This window comes from Melopsittacus undulatus, chromosome 4, assembly GCF_012275295.1.
Source record: "Melopsittacus undulatus isolate bMelUnd1 chromosome 4, bMelUnd1.mat.Z, whole genome shotgun sequence".
NCBI classification, from domain to species: domain Eukaryota; kingdom Metazoa; phylum Chordata; class Aves; order Psittaciformes; family Psittaculidae; genus Melopsittacus; species Melopsittacus undulatus.
This window is the reverse complement of record NC_047530.1, coordinates 41,179,141-41,199,540: the sequence shown is the minus strand read 5'-3', so window position 1 is coordinate 41,199,540 and position 20,400 is coordinate 41,179,141. Positions and strand designations below refer to the sequence as shown.

General features: G+C 37.8%; 1 protein-coding gene across 1 annotated transcript in view; it reads right to left on the bottom strand.

The window, feature by feature from the left end:
* PRKD1 (protein kinase D1) overlaps positions 1-20,400 on the bottom strand; it is a 131,879-nt gene that overhangs the window by 21,193 nt on the left and 90,286 nt on the right. Inside the window, exons 5-9 of the mRNA XM_005149292.3 lie at positions 12,136-12,346; positions 10,416-10,493; positions 4,427-4,631; positions 1,780-1,903; positions 930-1,007 (exon numbers count right to left, since the gene is read on the bottom strand). Of these exons, the coding sequence (XP_005149349.2) occupies positions 930-1,007; positions 1,780-1,903; positions 4,427-4,631; positions 10,416-10,493; positions 12,136-12,346 (696 nt within the window). The remainder of the gene's footprint in view (positions 1-929; positions 1,008-1,779; positions 1,904-4,426; positions 4,632-10,415; positions 10,494-12,135; positions 12,347-20,400) is intronic.

Sequence of the window (20,400 nt, the reverse complement as noted above, 5' to 3'; positions counted from 1 at the left end):
TCTGTGTAAAGAACAACATATAAAACTAAAGCATGACCTTTACTTAATTAATTTATGAAATTAGCTGTTTCTTTGAACCACCTGCTTCTTGTACAACAAAAAGGCTCTTGTAACCTGAAACTCCATGACACAGAGAACTGTTGATGGTAAATACTCCATGTTTCTTTCCAAAACCAAATAGAACTTTGATTATTTAATTAAACTTTTTCAGACAGAACAGTGATCTGTCCATCAGAAAAGAGCAGCACCATCCATGTATCAACAGAACTCCATGAGACAACTAACCCCACTGACTCCTTATTTAATAAAATTTATTTGCAATAATTATTTGCAGAATAAATCTACTCAACAGTAAGGTTCCAAAGCTATCTTTTACATATGCACAGACTTCATTGTTTCCCCATGAACAACACTTAGGGCACGTTTCAGTGACATATTTCCCTGAGAAGAAGCCATATGAAGAAAATACTTTCCATTATTAAAACTTGTTGCAGTAATGCCTGAGGATTAGGCATTTAACTGTCTCAGCTAAAAGGATATAGGCACTAAACCAAACTTTTACAATCAGAATCACAACATAATGTCCCAAGGACAGAATTAAAATATTATATACTACACCTATTTTTTTTTAAATAATTTGCATTGTGAATGACAATGTCAGATGAGTTTCTTGGCAGAGTTTGTCGCTGGCATGTGACATGTCGCCATGATATGTCGCTGAACTGGATTTCTACAACATGTATTTTACAAGTATTTGTTAGCTGACACCTGTCTGATCTGAGACTTCTTTGTGAAAGGCAAACCACACATATGCAGCTTAAATAAGGAATACAAACAGCATAAAGTGGACTTTCAGTAAGCATCTCTTGATTCTTCAGTTTAATCATTATATTCTGCTAGTGCAAAAAGAGACTGAAAATATTCCTTACTTTGTAATATTTGCTTCCAGTATCATTTTGAAAAAGTGTAATGCATTTGCTGTCCAGTCTCCAGTAGTGTCGTTTCCTCTGCAATGAAAAACAAGCGGAAAATCTTTCTAGCATTTTCCAAGTAAATTACTGAAATGTTCATTTCTCAAAAGCATCACTTCCAAAATGTTTCACTTAAGTTTGAAGAGATGAATTGTGAATGATAAAGATTCATTTCCTATTACAAAATTTTTATGAGGACTTTACGTTTGAGTTTAGGGTTTACAAGGCCACCCTCTGTTGCTTCAGTAATAACCTAGCTCTGTTTAAATTGCCCAAGTTAAAAAATTCAAAAAGTCACTTTGATGTCTGCATTACATTCAGCACAAATTACTAAAGGTATGATGCTAAAATAATTAAACTTTCTTTTCATATATAACACCACAACTCACTCTAGAAGGCCACATACTGAAGTCTTTATTCCTGTTTTAGTAGGCCAGAAAGAATATAACGAAAGAATTTTCTATGCAAACTCTATTTTACAAAAGTCTGAATTCACATAGTAGGAGGGTATCTAGGAGCCTGCAGCTACAAGGTGCATAACCCTATGGTGTTAACATTATTAATTCTTTCAGAATGTCACTTACATTTGGCTGCCTATGATAATGCAACTGACATATTCAGGTTATTTTTGCATAACTGTCTCCTGTTTCTTATGATGACTCGGTTAAGACAAGTCAGGACATTAGGAATCACAGTAACTGCAAAAAATGGCTTCTGTGATTGCAAATTATCAATGTGTTGTTAGGATTTGATTCTGTACTATCATAGAGTATGTACAGCAAGGTAGGTCTTCCTTGACATTTCTTACCAGTGTGTCCTTGCTTGTATAGTGAACCATCCAGCCCTCCTTCATTACTGTGCTACTTCTCCTTTTTGTGTGCTTCACAGATTGTACCACTCTCATTAATGGAATATTGTTGCTGGTTGAAGGGCTTAAGAATAAATCAACAAAGGCTTTTAGAAAGAAGATAACTTTGGACAAAAAGAAAGAAGTTCTTTTAAATCAGTATCAATATATCTCCTATATCCACATTTATATTTTTCATCATTATCAGACCTGAATTGGACACTATTTTGTTTTGTCACTCCAAGTGTCATGAGATTATAAAGAAAAAAAAATTGTAATGCCACACCAGGAGAATGTCAGAGACCTTCTGAAGGCTTACAGACACACACGCATGCACACACACACACACACACTCTCCCCCGACAATGTTCCTAAAGATGAGCTAAGAAGATGTGCAAATGACTAGGGCCTCTGCTAGTGTGTGGGAGCCATCGCTTAAGCCTATGTTATGCATGATTCAGACTACTACTTGATCTTGAATCTCTCATGATCTAAGTAAACTTTGTCCATTGGATTACCATCCTGCAATCTTTCTCCAGTTCAAACACAAAATTGAGTGATGACAGTTTACAGAGTGGAAAATGTGGCAGCTGCCTAGCTGTGCATACCCTGCAGAGCACAGCAGAGAATTTGCTGGAGCCTTTCTGGGAAAGATGTTTAAGATAATATATTTTATCCTCAAAGACCTAAAGCAAAGTCCCATTCCCTTGCACCTTGGGGTATGCACTCTGATATTTTCCACAACTCAGCCAACACACAGTAAGTCAGGAAGGCATGGGAACCTGACCGTATGCCTGACAGCATTATCAGATAAAATCTGGAATATCTAGTTAGAGAGGTGTAAGAAATAACAAGCACATCTGCCCACTTTCCTTACTGTTAGAGTTAGCCATTCATAAAGCTGATTGAGCATAATGGAATGTGGACTCATAATCTGCTTCAGTCCTGAACATAAGCGCTTAGTTATTTCTGGCAGAACTTTAAACAGAGGTGCTGTACTGTACATGAAAACACAACACAGAGAACTTGTGTCTTCTGCCCTGAAAGCAGAAGTGCCACAAGTCCAAGAAAAAAGGGCAAAAAATGCCCAGGAAAAGAATAGTATCTGAAGTTTCCACAGCTGTGACTATGGATGTCTGCAGATTGCCCCGCTTCACTATAATGCATTCTGGAAATAAGAAACATTTTATGTAATGGCACTTTCCAATCAAGATGCAAAAAGTGTGCTGTCTTAAAGATTCATTAAGACTGTAACATACAGTTAACACCTCTTTTTGGCCTAAAAATGAACAAATAAGCTTAAGTGCCGATTTAACTATTCTTGTCCGTACTGGCAAGAGGTTTACATTTTTATTTGCCTTTTATAGATCACTTAAAAATAATACATGAATATGGATGGTTCCCTAGAAATAAATGGGGGAAATATAGGAATGCCCCTCAACTAAGTAAAACATGTATCTTGGTTGTCAATGTTTTTCTTAGATATAACTGGGTATTTATATTTTGAAAACCTGCAAGGCTGTCCATTTAATACAATCGTGACGTTCCAAAAGTTACATGACATTGATTTTCTGATATAAGCAGAGGCTTGTATTCCAATGATACAAGGTGTCTATATACAATATCTATGCAGGTGAATATGACGGTACGAAAATCAGTTCCCTGCTGTGGAAGGTAAACCTGCACGCTCCTGATATAGACTGCTTTCTACTAGTTCAACAGCTATATGTTAGTAACAGAGAACTAAGGGGAACATGTTACTGATACAGACTCCTAGTAAGTAAAGTAAAAGAGGAGACTGCAGGTCAAACTGGGACCTGTGGAAAGAAAAATATTCTGTAATTCCAGGTACAGACCCCTTGCATCAAGGAAATTACAGCTGAAAGGATCTTAATTAATTCTAAGTTCCCTGACAATGATAATCCCTGCTTTTCCCCCCTACTATTCTGTACAGTTCCAGTAAGTGAATGTTTTCTTCTCTTCAGACATCTTGAGGTAAGTTGCACAACTCAATTCCTATTTTCCTTTCTGATTAGTCATTTCAAACCACTAACCTGTTTTGTAACTTGCTTCAGAGTACTACTTGAAGTTTGCCAAACTTTCCTTCTTTCTAAAGGTATGTAAAACCGCAAACAATTCACCTAATTGTTATTACAGCCACTTACACTATACCATAGCCACTTACACTAGTTTTAAATTTTGTTGTTGTTCATTTCAATGACCAGGCATTCCACTATTAGGCAGGGAAAGAATGCTTGGGGTGGGGGTGCGAAAAGTAAAAAAGGCAAAAAATTGTTCTCTATTGCTTATGCACAAATAATTTCACTACATGTTTTTCATAAGAGAACAGACCTGTAACAATTACTTGTGAATCAGTTTTCAGTTGCTACTTCAACTTTACAGTAATTTTTAAGCTTCTCTAAAATTCCTAATACATATGTTCAGTGAAGCAATCTCATTGCAGTTCCAGTACCACCACATAGCACTAGCTCTCTCCATTCACAGTGACTGAGAATAGTGTCCATGGGGATTCCCCTTTGAGCCCTAGCCATGATACTTACAAATAAACACAAAAGAAGATGTAAAGTACACTAACTCCCCAGCTCACCTGATCATCCTGTTAGACTCGTCATGATCCGGGTCAGCATCCTGCATTTCCCCGTTGTCACTATGGCATCCTGTCATCGACATCTCAGAATCGTGAGCTATAGATTCGTCCATGTCATCTATAAAACCACTGTTTCTTTCACTGTCATTGTCGTCACTCCCTTCTTCCATGACCACATCAGACTCAGCCCCAGGACTAAGAAGATCTGGAATATTGTTTCTGAAGTTATTATATGAAAACATAAAATACTCCAATCACGATATCCTTACACATTCTGAGCTTCAGAAAGCATCAGGTTCTTTTTGGAACTCTACAGGCTGGGTGTATCTTTACTTGGTACTCTGTGTGATGGTTAAGTGCGGTTTTTAACCAGTCATTTAGAACATCACCAAAGAAAACTGGAAATGCATCAAACCACAATAATTTCAGAAATACAACTTTCCAATAAAAAATGACAAAGTCAAAGCAGAATTTCTTATCCATGGATTTCTAACAAACATTCTATACTCGTGAGCTTTATTTCTGAGATCTGACAGATTTTCTATACAACTTGAATGTTGTATACTGGCTTGATGGCTGTTGGCAAGGCTAGAGCTGAAAACTGATGCTAGAAGAGAAGTAATTTCAAAACTAGGAATTTTGTAATAATGATGATGACATGATGATGAACTACTGCAATAACTCCCAAGACAACTACTTATAATGTGAACTATATTTTTTTCTACACTTGGAACAAGTGTTCTCTGTGAAGGCTGCACAATATGGAACAGTAACCCTTATTACTGAAATAACGCTTTCTGCCTTTATGAAAGAAATATTAAATAAATATTTAAAAGTTCAATGGCATAGAAAAAACATGAAAACTTAGAATCTAACTTATTTGACTATGGCTTAGTATTAAGAGTATATTCTAGGTTATATTTAAATTATATTAAACTTTCCAGTTTCAAGATTAGATATGCCTAAGCAAGATGAAAGTAAGAAATAATTTTTGATTGTACTGTTGCTTACTAATGGATTTCTGTGGAAGACCTAAGGACTTACATTACAAACACAAACTTCACAAACTCCAAGCAAAATAAATCAAACACACACACAAACACACACACACACACACACACACACACACACACAAAACCCCATGTTGAAACCCAAGCTGCTGTTATACAGGCTGTGACATAACATGGCAAAATCATCAGTCCTGTCAGACAGTAAAGACAGCACTAGTTTTTCTGGGATGTTTGCAGTGTTTCAGTAATCTGAAGTAAGGTTGAAATCACATGGAAGACACCAAATAGTCTCTCTGAGAAACTTTTGCCTTAATTGTGTGGAGGAAAGTTCTTGACAGTCAGTGTAGATGATGCCTCAAAAAGAAAAAGCACACTGATCTGACTGACAGCAAAATGTTTTGAATTGATGGCATCTCACTCAAATTGGAAGTGCACAGCTGAAAGGTTTGTTTCCATGTAGAGCAGTCTTAAAATATTTGGATATAAGTTACTGATGTGTGATTGAAAGATACATTATAGTTCATCTCTAGCAGAAACAATCATCCACTCATGAATGACACTTTAAAGTGCAAGGCTATCTCCTTGCTATTCCTACAACACTTTAAATCTCTATATTCAATAAACCCACAATCAGTTAAAAATAGGCTCCTACATTTAGGATGTAATGTGTTTATTAATGAGACCATACTTGGAATTTTATTACTTCAGCTCTTCCTTCACTTACTATTTTGGGGAAAATGTATCACACAGCAGATGGACAGAGTGACAGATACTTTATTAAGTTTGAAAACAATGTGAATCAAATTACTGTAAAAATAGAAATGAGATAGCAAGATGAAATTGCCTTTGATAATCCTAAGGACCTTACATCAGTCATTTAGGACAGACAACTAAGAGTTAGAATCATTGAAGGGTTTGGGTTGGGAAGGACCTTAAAAATCATCTAGTTCCAACCTCCCTGCCATGGGAAGGGACACCTCCCACTAGACCAGGTTGCTCAAAGCCCTGTCCAACCGCTGAAGCCAATGAGGTGGCATCATTTGGAGCTCTGCTCAGATGCCTTCATACAAATGCTCATAGTATGGGGAATAAACAAGAGGAATTAGAGATGTGTACATGTCTTCAGGGGTATGATATAATAGGCATCACAGAAACATGGTGGGATGGCTCCTGGAGTGTAGGAATAGAAGGTTACAGGCTCTTTAGGAAAGACAGGACAGGCAGATGGGGAAGGGGAGTAGCTATTTACGTCAGTGATAGGCTGGAGAGCATGGACCTCTATCTGGGGACAGGTGATCAGGCAACAGAGAGCTTCTGGGTCAGGGTCAAAGGGAGAACAGCAATGGGGGACATTAATGTGGGGATGTCCCACATTATGTCCACATATGTCCCACAGGATGTCCACAGCAGCTACTGGGTGCCTGATCATGAGGACTCTGTGGATGAAGTACTCTATAGACAAATAGGAACAGCCTCATGTTTGCAGGCCCTTCTTCTCATGGGGGACTTCAACCACCCTGATACCTGTTGGAGCGACGGTATGGCCCGGCACAAGCAATCCTCGATTGTGTGGAAGACAACTTCCTTCTGCAAGTAACAGAGGAGCCGACAAGGAGAGGTGCCATGCTTGACCTTGTACTAACCAACAGGTAAGGGCTGGTTTGAAATGTGACACTCCAGGGCAGCCTTGGTTGCAGCAATCATGAGATGGTTGAATTCGAGATCCTCAGGACAGTGAGAAGAGCGTGCAGCAAGCTCACTGCCCTGGACTTCAAGAGAGCAGACTTTGGCCTCTTCAGGAAACATGCTTAGTAAAGTTCCATGGGATATAGCCCTAGAGGGGAGGGGGGGCCCAAGGCTGTTGGTTGATATTCAAGGATCACCGTCTACAAGCTCAGGAGTGTTGCATCCCAACTAGAAGGAAATGCAGCAGGAGGGCCAGGAGACCTCCATGGATGGATAAGGAGCTGCTGAGGAAACTTAGAGGGAAAAAAAAAGAAGTTTATAAAAGGTGGAAGCAAGGACAGGCAGTCTGGAAAAATACAGGGATATTATCCAGGAAACTACGGACCAGGTCAGGAAACCTAAGACTCAGTTAGAATTAAATCTGGCAAGGGATGTGAAAGATAATAGGAAGGGCTTCTGTACGTATATTGGAAACAAAAGGCAGACTAGAGACAACATCAGCCCCCTCCAGAAGCTATCGGGAGAACTGGCTACCCTGGATTTGGAGAAGGCTGAGGTTCTTAATGACTTCTTTGCCTCAGTCTTCACTGGCAAATGTTGTGACCACACCATCCAAGTCTTGGAAGGTAGATGCAGAATGAAGACCTTAGACCCATTGTAGGAGAGGATCAGGTCTGAGACCATCTTAAGAACCTGAACATTCACAAGTCCATTCAACCTGGTGAAATCCAACCACGGGTCCTGAAGGAGCTGGCAAATGAAGTTGCTAAGCCACTGTCCATCAAATTTGAAAAATCATGGCAGTCAGGTGAAGTTCCTGATGACTGGAAAAAGGGAAATATAACCCCCATTTTCAAGAAGGGGAAAATGGATGACCTGGGGAATTACAGACCAGTCAGTCTCACCTCTGTGTCTGGCAAACTCTTGGAGCAGATTCTCCTGGAAGGCATGCTAAGGCACATGAAAAACAACAAGGTGCTTGGTGACAGCCAGCATGGCTTTACTAGGGGAAATCCTGTCTGTTCAATTGGGTGGCCTTCTATGATGGGGCTACAGAACTGATGGATAGGGGCAAAGCAGTTGATGTCATCTCCCTGGGCTTGTGCAAAGGGTTCAACACTATCCCTCATGACATCTTTGTCTCTAAACTGAAGGGACATAAATTTGATGGATGGACCACTCGGTGGATAAAGAACTGGCTGGATGGTTGCACTCAAAGAGTTGTGGTCAATGGCTCAATGTCCAGCTGGAGACTAGTAATGAGTGGTGCCCCTCAGGGATTTGTGCTGGGACCGATCCTGTTTAACATTTTTGTCAGTGACATGGACAGTGGGATTGAGGTGTTCTCAGCAAGTTTGCTGATGACACCAAGCTGTGTGGTTTGGTTGATACGCTGAAGAGAAGAGACGCCATCAACAGGTACCCTGACACACTTGTGAGGTGGGCCAATGCCAACTTCATAAAGTTCAACCAAGCCAAGTGCAAGGTCCTACACCTGGATCAGAGCAATCCCCCAAGCACAGCTACAAGTTGGGCAAAGAAGAGATTCAGAGCAGCCCTCAGTGGAGAAGGACTTAGGGGTGTTGGTCGATGAGAATCTTAACATAAGGCATCTTCAGTGTGCGCTTGCAGCCCAGAAAGTCAACCGTATTCTGGGCTGCATCAAAAAGAGCGTGACCAGCAGGTCGAAGGAAGGGATCCTGCGCCTCTGCTCTGCTCTTGTGAGACCTCACCTGGAGTATTGTGTACAGTTCTGGTGTCCTCAACATAAAAAGGACATGGAACTGTTGGAACAAGTCCAGAGGAGGGCCACAAGGATGATCAGGGGACTGGAGCACCTCCCATATGAAGACAGGATGAGAAAGTTGGGGCTGTTCAGCCTGGAGAAGAGAAGGCTGCATGGAGACCTCACAAGTAGCCTTCTAGTATTTGAAGGGGCCTACTATGGTAATGGGTTCAGACTTGTACAGGGGAAGTTCAACTTAGATGTAAGTAAGAAGTTCTTTACTGTAAGGGTGGTGAGGCACTGAAATGGGTTGCCCAAGGAAGCTGTGAATCCTCCAACCCTGGCAGTGTTCAAGGGCAGGCTGGACAGAGCCTTGGGTGTTATGGTTTAGCGTGTGATGTCCTTGTCCTTGGCAGGAGGGTTGGAACTAGATGATCTTAAGGTCCTTTCCAAGCCTAACTATTCTATCATACTATAAATGAGGTATAAATTGTGTAAAGAGTAAAAAATTATAATAGTGACTCCAGGAGTGAAGCTTAAGGTGCATCAGAGAGAACATTGCAATATGAGTGCAACGGCAACCTTCCAGAAAATCATGCACCTTATCATGTTTCAAACTGGATACTTAGCATCTGAAATAGTTTTGCCTACACTAATTGCCATTAAACAGTAGAACTTCCTAATAACACAGTCACACTACTATGAAAAGCATTATGAAAAATATTAGTTAACACTCCTAATTTTGGAAATTGTTGGTATGTCTTCAGTAAGATCAGAGGTTTAAAGTTTGAAATAAGGGTTCCTGAGAAGACAATACTCTGTTAGCCTCAAAAGCAGTTTAGGCTGACAACTTAACATGGTAATATGCATTAGAAACTGAACACTTTACCACACTTCTCATTCCCTCATCACATGGAAAAGTGACATTTTCAAGGCAATCAACAACTCATCTACAACCACCCTTTTTTTCCTCCAGTACCGTCTGTCAAGCCTAACCATAAATTCTATACTTGACACAAAAATGACAGCACATGTATGGGAAAATCAGCAGATATTCAAGCCTTTATTTCTGGCAACTGATATGATTCATTTTATACCAACGGAAAGTAGTGGAATTTTCCCTGGATGACATTCCCAGTTCTTCCAGGTATGCTTTTCCTTATTGGTAAGATTATCTTAAAGCAAACATTTCTTCCCTCTCCCCCAGATTAAAAAGCAATTTTGTGTTTGTATCTGAATGCCAGCTTCTCATGATTATGGCTTTTTGCTTTACTATAGCATTCTGCATTCAACAGGCCATGATCGCCTGACCATTTTGCTGCTGACACCACCTCTGAGGCACAGCTGAGCCTGTCAGTGACACCTATTTGGAAGACACACACTCTGCTCTGAGCCACTTGTAGGGTTCCTCCCACACTTCATCTTTGACTTATAACAGAAATATTTCAGAATAAAGGCCACTCCCAAGCAGTGGAAAATTGTGTCTTTGCATACTTCTCAGTTTTACGTTTCTCTTACTTAACTGATGGTTTCAACAATGACAGAAACCACTGTTAGGGCAACTTACCTCCATTAATGGCAACTTCCCCCAGGCAGTTATTTGGCACTTTAGAAGCACAGCGTTTGTGACAGTTGAACCTACAGTCTGTTAAGGAAAAAAGGGATACAGTAAAATTATACCCCTCTTCCTGTGACACAATTATATTTTTTTCCTGCTCTTGAGCCTATAAATGTCAAGCCCTACCATTGCACACTACTACAGAGTTAACATGCCCAAACAGAACTCTTTATCCTGGGTGCATGCCACCTGCCAGTAGAAGGGACAGGATTAAAGATGCTAGAAGTGTGTTTCCTTGGGGGGAAAAGAAAGCATTACAATGGGCAGTTGGGTGGAGGCACTACCTGAAGCTGAAGTGCATACTCAACTTGTCTAGGGAGACCCAAGTGCCTGGCTGCAAAGCTAGAGCTGCTTTTCCAGTATATCTGCTGCAGCTGAAGAGGCTGAGTACATATAAAAAACTGATGACTGAAAACTGAAACAGCAGAACCTTAGCCAACAATTATAAGTGAGAAAATATTTGTTCTTTACATCTCAAAGCAACTTCTGTACTGCTTTCAGTGGATGGCTCCCTCAAGTCCTTCCTTATTTCCTAGATATTTTTATTTCAGTCTACCTTTACTTTTTTCATATTTGTAAGTAGCACTTTATTAGACTTCATCTTAAATGTTTTTATTTTGGCTTCTGAACACCTCTTACTTGAAGTAAGACAGGTAACTTATTAACACACCTGGAAAAGCAAAGAGTAGGAAGGAATATATCAAGGTTGTCTATACCCTTGCAGTTATTTAACTTCAGATCAAAAAATCAACTGAAGTGTAGCAGGGCCAAACTGTAGGTATTTTATTTTTTTTTTATTTTAATCAGGTTACTATTTGCTTATGTCAATGGGATTCAAAATGAAATGGAACAGGTGATGCCTTCATTGGTATTTTGCTTTAGTTAAATCACATCAGAGTCACATCTTAAGTTAAATGAATGTCACTGAATTTTTGCAGGGAGTTAGCTCAAAGAAACAACACAAAATATACTGATTAATGCTATGAGATTACTGCTTCTTTTAATAGAAGGAAGGTGATTTTTAAGGATCTGTTAGCCAGCACTATCTAACACCATAGCATGCACAATGCTTTGCATCTAAGGCCCTTCTAGCCGGTTAAGGTGAACCAGCAATCTAGGCTACAACCCAAGTGGCTTGATTCACTTCAGCATCTACTTAGGTACAACAGCATGAGACTTCAAAGCGCATTAGTTAGTTACACTGGAAAAATGTGGTTTTAAATTCTCATATAAACTCATCTTAATTCCATTACAACTTCCTCAAAACCCTGAACTACTGGGACTCAAGCACATACTTCAATTCACCATAAGATTTTGCAGATTAAAAACAATGAAGAATACAGTCTTTTGTGTTAACTATTCTGCTGTAATTGCCTGTGAGCACATGCTCACCTACTGCCAAATACAAGATAATTTACACCTGAACGAAAAAGATGTGAGCTACTGCAGATATACTGCAGGGTAAAAATGAACAGCCATGCAGACAGCTCCTGCAGAACAGCAATTACTGTAATTTTAACTCCAGCTTAATCCAGCGTAATTGTACACTGCCTCCACCTAGGCAGTTTAGTGAGGAAACCATGAGTAAGGCTACATAGTAACCACTCAAATGCCAATTTACTAATTTTATTATGCTTAGCTTTTATGTACCTAAGGGGTGTCTGCTTACCTTTGCATTGCAAACCCTGTCTAAAAAGCCCTTTGAGAAGCTTCTTGCAGTACTGGCAAACTGTTGGCCGTGTATAAGAGTGGATGACGAAAGTGTGAGGCACTTTAACCTTCGACAGTAAGATCTTGTCTAGCTGAATAGGTCGCCCAATATATGATTGTGAATTTGACCTCTTCTCTCGCCCAGTGAATGATTCTGATGGCGTCTTTTGCTGTGAAATACATAAAAAGAACATGTGAAATAACCATGATGTTCTAAGTTTTAAAAGAATATCACACTCACCTCAAGAACAGTAAGTCATGTCATAAAAAGAAACGTGTTTTTAAACACTAACAAAATGTGCAACTCTCTCCAACTGCTTTTGAAAAATTTGAATGGTAGCAAACACTATTGTCATACATTCCACTTTGTGACTGAAACAGGGCTTCAGGGATTTATTGAAAAAAGAAAAAAAAAAGAAAAAAACCCCAAAAGAATTAAAATATTCATTAAAAATTTCTCAGAAAAGCATTTTGCATACTGACAAACACACGCGCCATTTTTACCCATTTTATTTTCTGTTTTATATCAAATTTAACTTTGAAAGACTATATTTTTTGTATAAATATTAAGAAAATTGTTACCTTATTCCATGTACATGCAGGGGTTTGATACAAAACAGATTAGTATTTTCCATCCCCTTCATTTATAATTTTTGCTATCGCTAACCTTACCACATTTAGATTACACACAATGTATCACAATAGGTATATAAACACATGTAGATAAATATATATAAAGTGAGACATACAGCCTAAGGTATGGAATAAAAAGAATTTCTGAAAGAAATTATTTACCTTATATTCTCAACTCATGTAAGTATGGCAATTATCCAAGAAAACAACTGATCCAGAAAGCTGCCTTCTCCCAGTAACTGCCCTCAAGAAACAAACCAAACTATGCCCACAGTTAACAACAAAAGGAAGGCAAAAAGAAAAGCTGCAAGATGTAGTCTGATAATTTAAAACTCAGTATCTTCTTACATCATCTGCAAATAATAACTGAAGGCTAGAAAACGAGTCATTCCCATCTAATATCATCCAATATAATCTAAACTAAACTTATTATTATCATTTTGCCTTCATTTTCCAAATTATTGCCAAATCAAAAATTATTTTGGCAACTGAACAGTATTAAAAGCTTTTAAAAAAATCCAAATTACTTCTATCTAGTTAATCTCATGCTCAAAGGATTTTAGAGATCTTGTTTTTCCCAGATTTTCTCACCAAATACCTTGCAGTTTTAGAAAATTCAGTAGTGTTGCTGAAATGTACTAAGACTCACCTTAGGCACTTATGTGATTATCAGAGAGACACACTTCATTACAGCTTTGGCTCTGACCACTGAGATATGCTGCCCAGATGATGTCTCATCAAATCTCAGCTGTGGTACAATTTGAGTGTAAGACAAATTATTTGCTGCAAGTTTTGTCTTTTTGAGCTTGATGGCAAGTTTTCAGCTTTGATGTGCTAATATATGCTTCTGCATAGCTCTGAAAAAACGTTAGGTTCTACCGGTAGCATACAGTGTAACATATCAGCAATTCTTAGTTTACCATGTCTTTGGGTAAAGTAAGGTAATGCTGAATTTCACCTTCTCCCATACTATACTCCCATACATCAGTAGTCATGGATCTGGTCTCTCTCCTGCATGCTCAGGTCCGATATGAGGGATTTGCACACTCTCCCTCTTCCAGCCAGTCACAATGCGACCCCTTGGCTACTCTCAGAGCTAGCAAGGGGAAGGGAAGCTGGTGACAGCTCAGAACACATGGCAGCAGCAAACAGAGCATCACTCTACACCCCTCTGATGACTGACTAGGAGGAGGAACACATCTTCCCTCTTGTCAATGATAAGCTTCTTCTCCCAGTATCTTCCAGAATTCAATGACCCCATAACTTTAACTTCCAGCACTCCCAGCATCAGACAGATTCCACAATTTAAAGCCTCCAAAAGAAAACTAGTAACGGTTCCATTTTCACTGCAAAAGTGACAATCTCTTCCACAAGCACCTTCTTCTTTAGCCAGTGTGCTTTGTTTCTTAGAAAGATAAATTACTTTTTCCTGGTAGTCAGCCAGGCTACTGACTCAGCAGATCTGGAAACTTCCCAGGAAATGACTGCTTAACTGGATTACACCATGGAAACTAACAGCCTGTGCAGCTCCAAACGCTAAACAGTTTTTTAGAACAATCATCCCAGCAAGGTAATCTATACTTTAACAGCTCAGAATATGATTTTCCAAGTGACAACAAACACAAAGAAACATGGGCAGATATTTACAGATGTTCAGTCAAACAAGTGACACCAATCACATTCAGAGCCTTCAATTCAATTAAGCCTTAAACTATGAGAATAACAGAATCCAATGTTTGCTTACATTTTCATTCTGAAAAAAAGGGTTATTTTTAATTCCAAGATGGGAGAGGTGCCAAGCTTTTTCTTCAACATGGAGCATTCAGCATGATTCTTACTACTCTTGCCCCTTCTTGTTCAACTTTGAATTTTGGGAATATGCTGAAGCTACTCATGGTTTATCTGGTAAGTTTTGTTAAACGCTATTCAAAGACAGAACAACTTGTCTACAGTAGACAGAAGCACAAAGTAATTGTACAGAACCCTGTCACTGCTGAAAGGAGAAGGTCCTCCATATAACCATTACCTCAAAAGCAAAAATACTTCATAAGGAGATCTTTCCTGTCTTTTTTTACCTTGTCCAAATCCATTGCAAAATACAATTAAGAAACTGAAATAAATACTGATTCCCTGCCAATGAAATTCAGCTGTTCCTATTACCCTGGTGAGCCTGACTGTCTTCTAGCACCACACCTATCCCTCACAGGCACAGAAATCAAAGAAACTTTAGGGAGATGCTGAAGGGGCTAATGGGAAGCAATAAAAGCTGACTAACTAGATGCAGAGTTGGTGTCTTAGGAATGAAGACATAGACTAGCCCTGCAACCAGATGCAGAGGCTAACCTAAAACATTAAATAGACTGCTGTTTGTCTGACTTCTTTTAAAAGGTTTCAACAGTGACACTAAAACTGTCTCAGGCATTCTGACAAAACATTACTGAAGACCTTCATGTTCTAAAAAAGTCAGAAAAGGAAGGCTTCTATTTTGACAACCGATACCTCATTTTACATCATACTTGCAGAAACACATTAAAGTCAGTAACCTTCACTCAGAAGAACCTAGGCTACATATCCTATGGTCTCCAAAACACATATTTTTTTCAAAACTGTTCACAAAGCAGTGCTAACCTCTTGTAGGCTCAATATCTTAAAAGTATTGTGACATTATTCAAACAAAACCAACTCTGTTATTCCTAGATTTTTGAAATGTTTGCCTTAACAAAAGAAACAAACTATCAGGCCTTAGGTTGGTTCTGGTTTGTTTTTTCTTTTTTATTTATTTACTTGGACAACTGAGAAAAGTGATGTATATTTTAAAGAAACAAACAGCAATAACTGTCTGCATGAAGTTATATTTTCAGCTTTGAAACATGCATTTCCTTCCTGTATTGAGGGAGAGGATAAAGCCTTAATACGTTCATACACAATTTCTTCACAGGAAGCTACTGTCAAATGAGGTGCTAGATATCTATGTAACCACAGGGACTACTATGTTTTTAATGCAATGCAAATGTTGACTTTCTTTTACAAATTAAACTATGTGACTGTAATTAAGTGAATTCAAGGAAACAAATCTTCAGTTAAATATACTGAAATACCACACTTAGACTGCAATCAACTGTGTTGTCTTTTGAGGCTTTTAGCACTCTTTAAGTCAAGTGTATGATTTAATCCTACAAGCTCCATAGTTAAATAGCTATGGTTTGAAAAACACTTCAGTGTCACATGTGTAAACACATCAAAGAACTGACTTCACTATGAACTGTTAATATTAAACTATCTACAGATGGAAATTATTATGTACCCTGCTCCTCCACTCAGACAGCAAACAGTGGTTTGAATGCTCTGTCTGTAACCTGACTTATTTTGTAAAGTAACAAGAGAAGATTACTGGGTTTCAGCAGTTATTGTGTGACTATGCTGACTTCTCTGAGTCAGGGATTTCCCAAAACAAAAGCCCTTTTTTACAGAGGACTTGCTAGTTGCAGTAGGCATAAAAGGGCTTACACAGCACCAAGCTTTTTTTCTTGCATCTTACAGACACAAGTTCCTTATAAAATACTAGGTTTAGTTTGCTCTTCTATTATATGCTTTATAATTTCAAGTACAATAATTTTGAGCAAGAAATTATTTTAATGTCTCTTGCACTACTAGGATGCACACATCATAAGCCACACTCGGCAGCTCAATTGTGCCAACTGCATAGAACTTTTGAGAAAGAAAAAGAAGGCACATACCATGATACGAAGGTATCTTAGCCAAGTTACAACTGAAGACAAAACTATTCAAGGAACCTGCACAATTCTGGTTCACTCAGAATTGCTTTTTTTTTCCTCCAATGTCTGTGTAAATGAGTCCCATTTGACACTGTCACCACACCGTCCCTACTGAATCAGGGATAAGCAGTAGGTCTTTGGGCTTAACCAAAGCCACAGGTTTGGAAAAAGTTTTGGCATTGGATAGAGAAGGTCTAGACAAACCAGCTTGGCAAGCCTTGCAGAAAGAGAGGAAGTTTGGGGGTAGTAGGGTGTTATCAATGTAGAAGAAAAGCTTACCTATTAGAAAGGAAAGTGCCATTGAATATGTTTGGGCCAGGAAAGAGGAGATAAAAGTGTCCTAATTTCCTCTATCTCCCAAAGTACAAACTGCATATTGGGATCTTATACCATTTCACAAGACCTAGCACTAACATGAACAATGTTTCACAGATGCTATAGGAAAGTAAACTGTGTACCTCAGGCTGTGCCACTTTTTTATATTTTTAATATGTACAAATCCTTGTGTTAGTACTTAGAAACTACAAGAACTTAGCTCTGAATGTGTGTTTACTTAGACATATCATGCACTCCTTAGAATTCCGACTGTCATAGTCCCACAACAAGTGCACATCCTCAGTTTAATGGTGACTTATATGAAGGCTCATAAGCTGACAACTACTGTTACTATTGTATGTCTTCCCTAAGAACAAGATTGGGGATTTAATAACAAGTGGCAATTATCTAAGGATGAGAACAATCTGAACCTCTCTCCTCCTCCAAGCTGAAGAACCAGATACCCATAAAACCTCTCCAAGGGATCACAAACAGGTTGCATTCAGAAACATCACACATGGCACATATGAAATTTCAGAACATTTACGTCTTTAAGCTGCTTCCTGTTGTCCCTTCTACGTATCTCACTAGATATCTGGAAAATATTAGAGGTGCATAACTGAAGCAGTATTTAATGCCGTCCTAAATATACACCTTTTCACTTAAAGTAATTGGCTTGATCATCTTTTAGATTTCATCTGGCTGTAAGGAACTTCTGAAACAATCATATTGGGGTAAATGAGATCAGAAAAGCTAAAATATACTTTGATATTTCACAAGAAATTCCATCCCAGCATATTTAGTGCATGGCGCTAGTACAGGGATTACTATAATTTTGTGGCACAGTGATATGTAAGGTAAGCCATTCCAAATTTACTTTCTGTATCCTACAAAGTTTTAATTTAGGGTTCAGTTTGACTTTGAACGTCAAAGACATGAAATGCTTCAAGAAAAAAGGGAACTATATTTTAAATAGTTTTGGTTGATTTTTTTAACCTTTAACATAATTTAATATTTTATATAACTGTAAAAAAAAAGCAAACCCAAAACCCTCTAAAAATAATATCTAAAAGATTGTGGAGTTAACTTAAACTCCTATTTAAATATTTAATTTTCAGTGTCAGATTCACTCAGTTCTTGATTCTCAGTTCTGCTCAGTGCAGTGCATGACCCTAGATTCACCTGGTGAATATGTCACTTATGTAAACAATACTTAGGACTGGTTTAGTTCACAACCTATATTTTACACTTTTATTATTTATAAATAACATCTAGATTTTGGACCTCAAAAAATTTCCAGGAACACTTTCCAAAACAGCATGTGTTTTTTTATGAAACAAATGAGTACAGAGAAAGTCTTCCCATAAAATAGAGAGGAATGTGCAGTTCATATCACCAGGACATGGAAGGATAACTTGGGGCTGCCAAACTAGAACATAACTATGAGTGGTATTAATTTACAGTTAACTTGAGTGTCTTTCTTCAAGAGGAAATATTAATTTTGCCTAGGAGGATCTTTGGTCTAATGAACTCTATTACAGCCATTAGAAAAGGACTCCTACTAATTACAACTGGCTTAAGGCATGAAGCTGATCTCAGCTGCAACATCCTAAGCTCTTCTTTAACCCTTCCCTCAAGGGCTCCTTTTTTCCAGTCCAATGATCTAGGGAGGCACTGTACGGACTGGAACTGGGAAAAGGAGATGCATCTTCAAAGTGTGGAAAATTCACACTAAATAGAGTGGGAATTTTTGAGTCACTAGAAATGAGGACTCCTTATTTCAGGGGAGTAAGAAAAAAGAGCAGCTGTATTAAGAACAGAGTACAAGGGAAGAGAGAGAAAATGGCCACCTACAACTCAAGACAATTCCTTCCCAGAGACGCTACTGTCCTAGGTCTGCAAAATCACTCTTCTATATATAGCTGAAAAGCCTGAAGCTACCTCTGCTCATAACAAATCTACAGAGGCAGGCAACATCTGGTGCTTTGTAGTCTGTCAGTGATATGTAAATAGTATTTTCAATTAAAATTATTTAAACTTTAAAATATACAGTAAAAAAAATCTCAAATTATTCAGAAAAAGCAAAGTAAGTAAGTATGTAAGTAGGTTTGTAATATTCCATTTACCTGTGTCCTGCGAAACACAGCACTACTATTTAAAATGCAAAGCTCAGCTAGGCTTTTTCTGAGAAATCACTTCCAGTGTAACTAAAATGATTTTAATATATCAACATTCATCACTTCTAGAAGAATGAGTAAAAGTTACCAAAATAATGGTAACCTATATAAAAATAAATATAAATAAAATCATGTTATCTCATATAAATATACTTGAAGTAAAAGCATAGATGGTTAATAGAGTTTCTTTTATAAAAAAAAAACTTAATTTTGTTTTTCCTCCAAATACCTTTTTTTTATTACTACTTTTTATTACTGTTGATACAGTTGATACTGTTGATACTGATACTATCCAGATTGATGGATTCAAATTTTTAAGATAGCACATACTTGGAACAAAATTACCTTAGATATTGGAAAACCCCTATTCTATATATGTTTGTTTTATTGTTTTATGGGTATTATGTGGCATTGTAATACTGTAACATATTCTACAAAATACATTTTTTTTTCTACAAAAGGATTATATGTGTTTTAGGAAGAAATAAAGTTACTTTTTTAAAAGAGAATGATGTTTGGCCATGCTAACCCTCATTTCAGCATAACAAAATATTCCTCAGATTATCTATGCAGTTTTACTAAAAAGGAAAACATTTGCAAAGCCTGTTCTTCTCTGGCTGCCTCTCAAATATATGCTGCAAGGGAAAGATGCCAACATTTTATAGTTTAAAAACTTCTGAATTTTTAAACATGAATAGCTTCTTTGGAAAATCCATATTGAAATTCAGAGGACATCCATTGACATGAAGTAACCATTAAAAAAACACCAAACTGTTTTTCATTTAGACTTGATACTCTTTTTGTATATAGCTTTAACTTAGCTGTGCACCATTTATGTTTATTTCCACATATTTCTTGACTGTTGGGTTGTTTTGTTTTGTGTTTTTTTTCTTAACGCAACCATGTTCTGAAAAAGCAACTAAACTGCAGTACATGCCTATTGCTAGTGAGCACTAAAAGGTTGGGTTTGTTCAGCTTAAAATAAAATATTAATTTTATACATTACTCCAGCAAATTCCCAATGTTCTGAAATGAAGTTAAAATTTTCTTCCCATGTTGTACTGTCAGTAAAAGAGCTTCAGTCCAACCAATGACCTCTATCATGCCTAAAAAAATGAAAAAGCCACTTCTGTATTAAAATATTTTAATGTTAGCTAATTTTACTGTTTAGTATAAGAACCTTCACTTTGGAATCTGGACTTTGAAGTTTCCCACTGAGTATACTATTTCTAGAAGAAAAACAAGTGCTCATAAATTCTTAAGACTGTAATATACTAGTCTGATTAAATTTCTGCATTTCTTCACATTGATACTGATACTCAT